This window comes from Carettochelys insculpta, chromosome 12, assembly GCF_033958435.1.
Source record: "Carettochelys insculpta isolate YL-2023 chromosome 12, ASM3395843v1, whole genome shotgun sequence".
In the NCBI taxonomy this organism is placed as follows: domain Eukaryota; kingdom Metazoa; phylum Chordata; order Testudines; family Carettochelyidae; genus Carettochelys; species Carettochelys insculpta.
Genome location: NC_134148.1, coordinates 19,603,252 through 19,616,043, shown reverse-complemented (window position 1 = coordinate 19,616,043; position 12,792 = coordinate 19,603,252). Strand labels below are relative to the sequence as shown.

Genomic DNA, 12,792 nt, shown 5'->3' with positions numbered 1-12,792 from the left:
TACTGTAATACTCTGGTGAATTAGACCACAGGCTTTTAATAAATAAATAAATAAATAAATAAATAAATAAATATTATCTTGGATTTAAAGACTGCAAGTTAGAAAAATCCATCAGGACCCTTAATAAACTGCTCCAATGATTAACTACTTACATTGTTAAAAATGCACAGCTTATTTCTAATCAGAATTTACCCATCGTCAACTGCAAGCCATACCTTTAATCTACTAGACTGAAGTCCATTATGGAACATTTGTTTACCAAATAGGTAATTTTAAAACAGACACCCCTTAATCTTCTCTTTGCTCAACTGAAACAGAGTTCTATATTCATGTTTTCTAATTGGTTTAGTTCTTATAACTTCTCAAAAACCTCCCCATTTTAATCAGCATCATTCTCAAATTGTTGATCACTTGCATGGGGAACAAATGTTACAGCACTATTCACACCATTGACAAATACAGGAATAAATTAACCTCTCCCTTCATACTCTAGACACCCCTTTATTAAGGGAGTCAAGAAATTAACTGCTATTAATCTGTTTCAATCACAGTGTAAAACAATAGACTATCAATTGAAAGTAAATATTTGTATTTTTCTACCTTTTCAAACATACTGGTTTCAACAACAGAATACAAAGTGTACAATACTCATTTGAGATTTTTATTAAAATAGTTCCACTATAGAAATGATAAAACCATTAGGACTTTCCAGTTCACCTCAGACATCTACGGTAGCGCAAACTATATTCTAAAAGTGTAACTTACAAATGTAGATTTGTTTTCAGTACAAAACTGCAGTTAAAAACAAAACAATGTAAAACTTTAGAACAGGGATCTCAAGATCCCAGCCCAGGTGCCATCTGTGGACTGAGCACTTCCCCACTCCAATCTGCAAAGTGGTTTTATAAAGTTATTTAATCAGGGCTGCTGAGTGGCTGGCCTTGGTGGTGCCCGGGGACTCACACGTTCACACAGTTCCAGGCAGCACCCAAACTTAAGCCCCCCGCACTCACATAGTCTCAGGCGTAGAGAACATCTCTCAGTCTGTCAAGATGCACTGGTTGCCTCTGCTGCAATGCAAACCACACGAGTCAGGAACACCCAACCTCAAATGCTTCTGCAGCCAGCAGGGTAGGGCTGGTGAGTTTAACATTTGGTTACCATTGACAGGGGTGGGGGAGCCCAGCACAAGGGCATGGATGTTAACTGGGGTGGACATGGGGGCTGCAGAATCCCAGTGGGGAGCATGCAGATGTTAGCAGGGGGAGGCACTCCAGTGCAAGGACAAGGACTCTGTTTCAGGTCTTTTGTAGGATCTTGGAGACTGGGGAAGATGTTATCAACTTGCACATACTGTATTCCCAAACCCAGGAGTTTAAAACTGATAAATAAGCCTCCTCAACCCCAAAAAAAGAGAATGGATCTTGAAATTATAGATAAAAGTACACTTGGAGATCTTTTTATTTGGCATCTGGTATTTGAGGTCTTTGGGTGAATCCGAGGTATGTTTTCCAGCTTTTCTCAACAAATATGAGACAAATCTTGCCCCCCAAAAAGCTGGGATTCTCTTATATTATTATACATCAACAAACAAAGATAACCCGCTAAGTCAGAGCAACAGTGGTCACAGCTGGTAGTGGTGCATGAGCCAACAGGTAGTGAAATTCCCAGATGTAGCTTATATTTAATAATGTGGTTCAGATTTTCCAGAAAAAATAAAGCCCCAGACAGCCAGATCCTTGTGATCAAATCAGAAGAATTAGCATTGCTGATATCTAGTTTAACAAAATGAGTTAATAGCTTCACAGCTTGCACCTGTGGACCGAACAGCTTTTCACACACCTCCCCCTGGCCACCAGGATGCGCCAGCAGCAGTGTGGAGCTAGCAGCTTGAAATTTCTCTAGCCATGATACATTGGCAGTGATGGTGGTGGGGGCCCCTGGTGGGTTTTAAATCACCTGAGAGCAGCATGTGGGGCTGGGGAGACACACAGGCCAGCAGTCAGATCCAGGATATGTGCATGGGAGCTGGGGGAGGAGAGGGGAAGACTGCATGGAGACTCCCGCTTTCCCCACCCTCCCATGGAGCTCTGCCAAAGCAGAGTGCCTATTGGATCACTAAGAGGATTTGAGGACTGGCACTGGCCCTAAGGCAAATTGAGTTTGAGACCCTCACTTTTAAGCCCACAAGTCCACTTAGTCCTACTTCTTGTTCAGTCAATCACCAAGGAAAAGAGGCTTACTTACATTTATGGGAGATAATTCTGTCCACTTATTTACAATGTCACCAGAAAGCGAAAGGCACTTTTGCAGTCAGAACTGAACCACATATGCTAAACATTTGTATCCCCTTCATGCTTTGGCCACCATTCCAGCAGACAGGTTTCCATGCTGATGGCGTATGATAAAAAAATGTGCTAATTAAATTTTCAGTGCCCTCCTCTGGGAGGGAGAACCTTGTCTCTGGCTCTGTTTTGCCAGCATTTGTCTTAGCACATCTTCATTTTAAGATTAGTTTGACTGCAGATTTGACAAAACACGAAGAGGGCACCAATGTAAGATTTCTAAAGGCAGCTGCAGCACTCAATCCAAGGTTTAAAAATCTGTAGTGCCCACCACAATTTAAGAGGGATGAGGTGTGGAGAATGCTATTTAAAGCTGTAACAGACCAACACAATGGTATGGAAGCTACATAATGTGAACCACTGGGGGAAGAAGAAAAAAAATCTGCTGTTAGCCTCTGACTCAGATAATGAAAATGAACATGCATTGGTCTTCACTGTTTGGACTGTTATGAAGCAGAACCTATCAGCATGGATGGAATGCTGAAGCATGAATGTGGCCAGGGGAGGTGCGTGAAAAGCTGTTCAGTCCATAGGTGTAAGTTGTGAAGCTATTAAGCTTTAGAGCACCTGTCATGCAAGAAATCTTCCAACTCCATCTGTAACAGTGCCACTGGAACAAGAAGTGGAAACACTGTCTCCCCCAAATGTAAACCAACCTGTTTGAGTAATTGTCTGAATAGGGCTGAGTAGGCTCTGAAGTTTTACATTGTTTTAATTCTGAAAGCAGCTATTTTTGTACATAATTCTAAATGAGTAGAACTTTCATGATAAAGAGATTGCATTACAGTATTTGTATTAAGTGAATTGAAAAACGCTATTTCTTTTACTTAAGTACTTGTAAATCAAGTATTTGTAAGTCAAAAATAAAGTGAGCACTGTACTCTGTAGTCTGTGTTGTACTTAAAATCAGTATATTTGGAAATGTAGAAAACATTCAAAAACTATATTAAATAAAGTTAAGCAATAAGAGAATACTATTTATGCAGACATACTTTTGGATTTTTTAACAGTGCAGTTAGTCCCATGATTGATGGCAATTAATTTTTCTAATTGTGCAATTAATCATGATTTTTAGTCACTTGACGGTGCTACAATTTACACATCTTTTATGGATTCCATTATCCTCTGTGACCAATATGTCACTGAGAGCTCATCTTCATCTTATTATTCAGATTATCCACCATGACTCCCAAATATTTTTGGAGAGTTTTCCAAAATTTCCCCATCCTGTAAATGTGACCCATATTCTTTATTTCCATACGTGTGTGATGAATGCCCCCCCATGCTTCATGAAAATTGGCTAATGAATATAAACATGAATAATTCGGAGCTGCTTTGGACAAAATACCTCTTGCAACCTATCCTTTCTAACGTTATAATCTGCTGAACCTGTATAGCCTATTTTTGGTCATGTATCATTCTTCTATTTGAAGTCAGAAATATGAAATTTCAGCCTGTTTATAAAACTTTACATGTGTTAATGACAGACATTCATTGCTGTTCCCAGAACTCTAACAACTAGGTCATCAGCTTTACTTGTAAACAGCTCTTTTGGTTCTGTTAATCTAGAAGGCAGGTGGTGCAAGAAAGGTATGTGACCATACCACCTGGTACTAAAAGCCATTTCGTTCCAGTGTTGTTTTGGGGGGCGTGGGGGAGAGGCATGCTAAACAAAGGGTTCCAACCGGGGAGGTGGGAAGCTATCAGTTTTTATCTTCAGCCTACTTTGGAATCTGCCTAACACATCCTAAGAAGGAAAAAAGAACTGTGAAAGGCTGTTGACCCAAATCATAGAAAACTGCTCTCATCTGAAGATTTTACCCGACATGAGAACAGATTGTACAAGTAAGAATCTGTATGCTGTAAGTCCCTTAGCGAAGTTAAAACTAGCTATGCATTTCCCTTTTATTTTACTTCTGTAACTCCCTGTAATGCTTGTTTTTACTTATAACTAACTACTTAAATCCTACAGGTATTGCTTAATAAAAACTCTATTTAAGCCCAGTGTAAACAGTTATTACCTAGGGAGGGCTACCACTGTGCGTATTTCCCTTTCACTGATAAAGAGCTTAGCTAATGAACCCTGTATGCAAATCTTGTCATGGAGAGCGATTTATTTGGGGTTTTTTTTCTGGGTGCTGTACCCTAGAATTGCATCCTTCCACAGCTGAATTAAATTAGTGTCTGCATTGCTCTGCAGGGAGGTGCTAACGCCAACTCTATGCCTTTTCTGGGAGAGACCAGAGGATCTGGCCCAGGAGGACAGAGGGGTGGGAAGCCCCAGAGAGCAAGAAAGCAGGTGCCAGTGGCATGATAAAAATATTGGGGAACATTCCAAGCAGTCTTCTGAGACCGCACCCCATCACAGTATGCATTTAGATTTAGCTGTACTTAAATGCATTTTGCTTGCTTGCATCAAGCTTACCAACCAATCCAGATCTTTGTTTATCAGTGATCTCTCCTCATTATTTAGCCCATCTCAATTTGTGTCATCCACACACTTTTTCAGCAATTGTTTTCTCTTCCAGGTCATTGATAAAAGTGTTAAATAGTGCTGGTCCAAGAACAAATACTTGTGGGACCCCACTAAGCACTCCCTCTCAATTATTTTTCTGTTTACAATTACATATGGAGTTAGAAGCATTCTAACTATTTAAAGTGTGTCTTGCTAAATTCTGAATTGCTCAGCTTTTAAATTCAAAAATGTGAAATACTGTGTCAAATGCCTTACAGAAGTCTTAAATATTAAATCGCTATTATCTTCAGCAAACTTAAAACTATCACAAGATATTTTTTCAGGATCCATTTCCATAAACGCTTATTGGCTACGTCTACACTAGCGCCAAACTTCGAAATGGCCACGCAAATGGCCATTTCGAAGTTTACTAATGAAGCGCTGAAATGCGTATTCAGCGCTCCGTTAGCATGGGGGCGGCCGCGGCACTTCGAAATTGACGCGCCTCGCCGCCGCGCGGCTCGTCCCGACGGGGCTCCTTTTCGAAAGGACCCCGCCTACTTCGAAGTCCCCTTATTCCCATGAGCTGATGGGAATAAGGGGACTTCGAAGTAGGAGGGGTCCTTTCGAAAAGGAGCCCCGTCGGGACGAGCCGCGCGGCGGCGAGGCGCGTCAATTTCGAAGTGCCGCGGCCGCCCCCATGCTAACGGAGCGCTGAATACGCATTTCAGCGCTTCATTAGTAAACTTCGAAATGGCCATTTGCGTGGCCATTTCGAAGTTTGGCGCTAGTGTAGACACAGCCATTGAGTGGTATTCGTTATATTGCCCTCTAACGCTTGATCAACGGAATCCTGTATCAGTCAGTCCATTATCTTGCCTAAAATCAATGGCACATTACCAGGCCTACGATCACTCATACCATTCTGATTACCCTTTTAAAATATTAGCAGATTAGCTTTTTTTCAGTTCCCCTGGAACTTCCCCAGTATTCTAAGATATATTTAAAAGTCAGCATTAATGGTACAGCAAGTGCCTTGGCCAGCTCTTTAAAAATTCTTGCATTCAAGTTTGTCAGACCTGCAGATTCAAAAAGAAACTAACATTCTCTTGAGATATTAATGAAATGGCAAATCTTATATGATCTGATTAAATTCTCTCCACCACTCCATACAGACCAGAAATATTTACTGAATCTCTCTTCCTTTTCCCTGTTTTCATTACTAATTTTACCATTTCCATCTAGTAACAGTCCAATACCATCGCTAGGATTCTTTTTATTCTTCACGTACTTAATTTGCTATTATCTTTTAAACACCAAAGCCATGTGCCTGCACTAGACAATTGAATTATTCCCATTAATTTTCCACAGAATTAAGCACAACAGATAATATGTGCTCAGTATGTTCAGCGAGGTTAACGCATTCATTCTGTAAAGAACTGACAGAAGATACAGGTTAGTTACACCTCTCAACTACAGAGTCCTGCTCTAACTGTAGCTGTAATATTTCTAGAGCTGAAAGCTTTAATCTTCTGGCCCAGACTGTGGTGTTAGCCAAGCCATAGAGCACCACATTAGCTCATATTTGTAAGGCAGCCCAAGCACTGGCAGAGATGACCAGCTCTCCCACTGCCTCAGTTCTAAATGAGCCAAACATCTTAAAACAGTAAACTGCTGTCATGAAGCCACAACCCTGTGAAACTACTAGCACCCCAAAAGGAGCGGCTAACTTCATATATAAAGCCAGGTGTGCAAGCTCAATATTTTTTTTTGTAAGAAAATCATGACTAACACGTTACTTAGATCTACCCCATATAAAATGAGATCTAGAAAAACCTTTTTAAGATATCAAATCATATGTCCCCTATATTTCCCCCCCCCCACTCCACATGTGGAAGCACTCCACTGGCTTCAAAGAAATAGGCAAATTACAAGAGATACTTCTCAGAAGCCATTGTTCTGATCAAGCAGCACCAGACTCTGAAGAACCAAACTAAACAGGAACTTTAAGACCCATACTGAAACTCCCCCGCTGTGCTATCAGCAATTGGTATTTTATTACTGTCAATAAAAACAGCTTTTACTGGCAATGATGCACTAAATTAACAATAGATTATAGGTACAGCAGTCACTCCACTTTGAGTTACGCATATTTAATAGTAGCTATTCTTTACAGAAGTGATGAAAACAGGTGCTGCGCATAGAAGTTTTTAAAATGCTTTTTGTTTAAGTATTTATATGGATTTCAAGATTGTGAATCAAATTGAGTTCTGCTTAACCTCCAAATGCATTTTAGCAAACCCATTATCTGAATACTTGGAAATTTTTATGCGTACAGATGTGATCAACTGGAATCATAGAATTTTCACAGATAACCAGATAGTTCTACAAGTCAGAGTAACATTCTGCACTCACAGGTCTGACTTTTCAGCAGGCTCCTTATATATCTTGCAAATATAAGAATGTGTTGAGTCTCCATTCCCGGGAGAGAATCAAGAATCTGCTTTATAAGTTGAGAATTCAGAACTGAGGCAAGTTAAAGTACAATAGTTCTCTAGACAAATGGAGTTTTGTTTGTTTTCACGATAGTAAAAATACATCTTAGAATTGCACAAAAAACATTTTAATTCAGCTACCTTGAACAAGTACTGTATCAGTCTATTATACAAAGCCAAAATTTCAATGCTATTTTAAACTGGTTTTTCCCCACTGGATGAATGCCCAAGGAGTTTTGTCCAGATTTAGTACATCTGAACAGTTTTGGAAGAATATTTTTGGCACAATCACGAAAGGAGATGATGTCCAAGTGAATTCCAAGATTGTAATAAAGCAAGCTTTTATTTTTTTTTTTTAAAAAAAAAAAAAAAGTGATGCTTTCACCACCACAATCAAGGTTAACTATGGCTATATACAGAGAAGTATAAAAAGGTACAGTCTGATAATAATATGTCTTCAGTTTAATGTCAGAACAATGCCACATTACATATGGTTGGTGGGGTCCATACAGCCAGCGTTAGTAACACTGTGGCCACGTCTACACAAGCAAGTTCTTCGTAAAAAATCAGACCATTTTTCGAAAGAACACGCAGAGCATCCACACACAAAATGCACTCTTTTGATCCAAAAAATTTAAAGAATACAGCTCTTCTTTCGGAAGCCCTCTTCTGCTCCCAGATCAGGATGAGTGCCTACTTTCGAGAGCTTCTTTAGGAAAAAGCATGTTTAGATCCACTGTGGGCTCTTCCCCCCACCACCAGAAAGAGCAGTCCTTATGGCACCACATTTTTCAATCTCTGGCCTGTTCTTTTGAAAGAGCTGCGGCTGTGTGGACGTTCTCTATCGAAAGACCAGATCATGCGAGATCATGCCGTTTCAAAAGAAGATCTTCCAGAAGATCTCTTCTGGAAGATCATCTTTTGAAAGATTTCTGCAGCGTAGACATGGCCCCTGAGTGTGCCTGAGCAAGTGGCAAAGACATTAATACTGAATGCAGCTACTCATATTGCATGATCCTTTCTAAACTTCTATCTGTGCCATAAAAAAGGCCAATTTCACTGAAGATTACGTAGCACCAGTCTCCAACCCTGTAAGGATTCCCTGCTAATTATTTCCATTAGTTGATAATCTGGCCCTCACTCACAATAAGGCTGTCTAGATTGCTGACAACTGTCAGCAAAAGATATGAAATACGTTGTGCAGTTTGCATGTCTCCTGACAGTTCTGCTGGGAGCAGCTTTCCAGACATTTAGCCCGTCTACACGGGGCCAAATGTCAGGAAAACTCCCTCTGCCGAAACAACCCTTCTTCCTTGTGGAGCGAGAAAGACAGGGATGTTGGCAAAATGCTCCCAATGTGGCAGATTTCTGCAAAGACACCACCAGCCTCCAGGCAGAAGTCTGCAGTTTAGCCATAGACTACGTTATTTTTTAAGTCATTCTAATCATCTCCTGCCCTAAAGAGGCTGCTAGTTTGACAGCCGTGTGACCTGAGCATGTCTGCCTTCCGCAGTCACTCACATCTACAGTGAGTTAGCATATTATCTGCCATAGTCTATCATTTGAATCGGAATAGTTCAGCTCCTGCCAACCCTCAGTGCAGTTGCCAGCTCCAAGCTTCTAAAGCACAAAAAGCACAGGGATTACAGCATTTACAGCTAAAATTTTGAGCTACAATGATTTAGCTACAACCTTACCCACAGAAAAATATGCTTAGACACCTTATTAAGTATTTACTTTTGGGCAAGACATCAGGGATTTTGAAGCTTGGTAGTCTTAGTGAAAAGGGTCAGAGATTGGATAATCAGCATGTTTTGATTGGGGCAGAAGGAAGTTAAACAAGACTTGAAGGTACATTGGTACTAGAGGGGATGGTAAACAGAGTATTATCCAATATTAGATTTTTATCATCAACTCTACCTTTACAGACCAAGCACATACCCTTACCTGGCTCCTAAGATATCCTTTCTGGCCAGACCAATTCCAGCTATAATCTTCACCCTCACAATTTGTGTGTGTTCCTGAAATATAAAATAAAGTTTTCAGCCCATTTATAGTTAGTTATAGTCCATCCCAACCTCAATTTAAAGATTAAAAAACCAACCTTTGGCATGACTGATTTTCAGACTGAAAGCTACACTAATCCAGATATATTTTGATGAAAACCATCCTGAATGTCACCAGCAAATCTGTTCTACTTTTGTCTCTTAAATACTTCTCAACATAGTCAAAACAAAGCTTAGTTAACCTGAATTGCTAACACCCTAACATTATCATGATATGGGTGGGAAACGTCTCCCAGAGACTGTTCTTTTTTCCCCGCTCAATGACCAAAAGAATGGAAAAAGTCTGCTCAACAGGATGGATCAGTAAGGAAGGAAATTTCCAGGGACAGAGGATAACTGAAACAATAAGGGATTGCTATGCACTGAAAACAGCTTCTTAAATTGTATACCTCAACATTACTTCTGAAAATACACTTTTATAGACAACATTTACTCCAAGTAGTAAGTAGAAAAGATGATTAAAGGGTGAAGCCAGATCTAGACTAAGAACTTTTCCCAGTAACATGATTTAGGAGTGTGATTGTCTCCCTGGCAGCCATGCCTAGCCTCTTCTCATGCAGCTGAAGTAGCCATGCTGGGTCGCTGCTCTGTGTGGCCTAGCAGCTGCCCGAGAGCACCTGGATACACAGGCAGTGGTAGAAGCAATGGTGGCAGTGTCCCCCATCCCACTACCCTCCCCCTGAAGATGGGCCAAACAGGCTGCAAACATGCCAAGGGGAGGAACTCTGGCTCGCTCAGCCAGACCTGGGCAACCAGACAGGAGAGACAGGGGTTGAGAAAGATGTTACTTCCACACCGGCAATGATGTAGTCACCAAAAGCTTTGGTGGCATACGATTACCACTGACAGCCATAAAATAATGTGGATGTATATTCACTTTCCGGACTTACCTAGAAATTGATCTGAGTTATGCTCACCCTCTAAGGAAGCTATGACCCTTGGCATTTGCCATGATGAGAGAGTGAAAAAGTGTTTTTCCGTCCCACAATCTCCGTTTGGAGAAGTTTAGTTTTTAGAAAATCACTAATAAGCTTGAAGAGATAATGCTCAAATGGTAAGTCTTGCACACTCAGCCACAAAAGAGGGCAAGCGTATGCGGTGTGGGTCTTAACCAGGCCACAACTTTTATCACTTATATTTCATACAAGGTTCATGCCAAAAGATGGCTCACCACAGTCATTCCCACCTCACCAATCCTTTGCCAATACCTGTGGGCTTCCCCTGCAGAGGGAGCCAATCACCACACTACGACGGTTTATGGGAGTCTCTGCTTGCCCACTAGTTCCACCCACTAGGTTTTGCATTTGTTCCAAGGGCAACAGACAGTGCCCTCACCTTGAAAGGAGATGCCCACTATTTTGCCTCTTGGTACCTGCAGCTTAATTAGTGGATTCCTGCAATGAGCATCTGCCAAAAGTTGTGGCAATTAAATGACTCTCATTGGTCTAAACTCTGACCTAGGAGGGGAGAGGAAGAATTCCACCTGTTCAGTAGCCCAAAACCCAGTGCTTAGGTTTTGCTGCAAGGAAGTTTGGGGGAGGGGGGGGAGAGGAGAGAATCTATAATCAGAATGGGCCAATCTGCTGGTATGGTGGAAAATTTCTTCCCAGCACCCAAAACAGGCAACAATCAGTTTACCATGACAGATAAAAAGGTGAGGAAGCATGAATTGTTAGAAACCAGCAATAGGGAAGCAGCTCTGAACATGACTTATGGATCTAAATCTCATGAGAAATCCGAGACCTTATGGAGATCTCAAGCCTACCCCAAAAGTCCTGTAGAAGCTGGAAATCTGTTGCAGGACCCAACCTATACTGTCCTTGTGCCATCTCCCAATGCAGGAGCCAGCAAAACAAATCCCCAGCTAAGCTCACACTCCCTTTGCAAAGAAAGAACTACTAGTTATGCTATTTTTGCCCTCACACAGGCTGCTTAACATATCAGCTACAGTATTGGACTTAATATGTGGAACTCTTCAATAAGAGACTCTCCTACAAGGAACGAGGGGAAGAAAGCAGGGTTAAGTCGAGAGCTCATGAACTAATGCTAGTTTAACCCAATAAATATCTGAAGTATGTGCAGCAGTCTGAATATACTAGACTGTTGGTATAAATAATGTACAGTAAACCCTCGATATAAAGGACTAATGGGGGGAAAGGGGTGTCTGTTAATGCTGAAAATCCTTTAAATCCAATCCACAGGACCGGAGGCACCTTGCAAGGTTCACTAGGGAGTGCTCCATGTGAGACCTGGGAGAAACACAGCAGGCTCAGGAGACAGAGCTCAGCAGTGGGCTCTTTGCGCTGCTTACAGAGCAAAGCCTCTGGGCTTGCCTGCCAAGAGCTGCTCATCACCCACCGAAGGCCAGGCACTCCCACAGAAACTACGTTTCCCTGGAGGAGGCATGCCTCTATCCAGAGCTCCAGCTGGCAGGACGCCTATCAGCTGTCCAGTACAGGCACCCACCCCACTGTGAGGAAGCCGAGAGGCAGCTCCAGTGGCAGGTGGCACTAGTGGCTCTGGTGAGTTGCCAGCATTTATTTGGAAGGGAGGGTGGGGGCTGGCAGACAGCATCCATTATGTCCAAAGTCCATTAAATCGGGGTCCTTTATATTGTGGGTTTACTGTATTCTTAATCAATCAATAACAGCATTTCATATCATGTGCCGAACAATCCAAGACAATGCACAGTTTATGTAATAGTTCAACAGGCTTCAAGAGTGGGAGGGAGTCAAACTGGAGAAGGCTAGAGGGAAGGCGGGAGCAGGGCAGGGCCAGCTGGAGAGCCAAGGGTGCAGGGAGAAGGGCAGGGTCCGCTGTGGAGTCTGTTTACAAAATGCCCCCCTCCTCCGAAAAATGTTTGGGTATGGGCCAGCCTGAGGCCACAGAAGCGTGTTAACCCCTTTTCAGAGTGGCATGGGGCCAACCAGACAGGGAGCCTGCCATAGTCTCACTGTGCTAGCACCTAGGAGCTGCCCATGGCAAGTGCTGCCCGGCACCCTCAGCTGCTGGTCCTGGGATCCCAGCTGCCTGCTCCACAGACATGGCCCTGAACGCAGGGGATCTGCTCACTGGGGCCAGTCCAGCATCCAGCTCCACCACCAGCTCTAAGGAGAAGTGAGTACTGTACACGGGGCTCAGCATGAGTGCAATTCAGCACCCTCACTCCAAGAATTGTTCCAGAGCCACTACTGGTGGCAGGCTGTACACTAACCCCCCAGCACCATCCTATAGCCAGCACCTGCAGCCACACTCCTGCACCCCCAGCCCTGACCCCCCAAACCAGAACCCCAAATCTCCTCCTGCACTTCAGCCCCACCCCCACCCCAACCCTAAACCCGCATCCCAGAGCCAGCACCCTTAACCCCATTCTGCATCTCAAGCCCCAGCCCTGAGTCCCTTCCCAGGGCCAGCACCCATACCCCTCCCAA

At 42.6% G+C, this 12,792-nt stretch overlaps 1 protein-coding gene across 1 annotated transcript in view; it reads right to left on the bottom strand.

The window, feature by feature from the left end:
* The window catches only part of NEDD4 (NEDD4 E3 ubiquitin protein ligase), a 120,777-nt gene that overhangs the window by 90,999 nt on the left and 16,986 nt on the right, over positions 1-12,792 (bottom strand). The window contains exon 2 of the mRNA XM_075006434.1: positions 9,243-9,316. Within this exon, the coding sequence (XP_074862535.1) occupies positions 9,243-9,316 (74 nt within the window). The remainder of the gene's footprint in view (positions 1-9,242; positions 9,317-12,792) is intronic.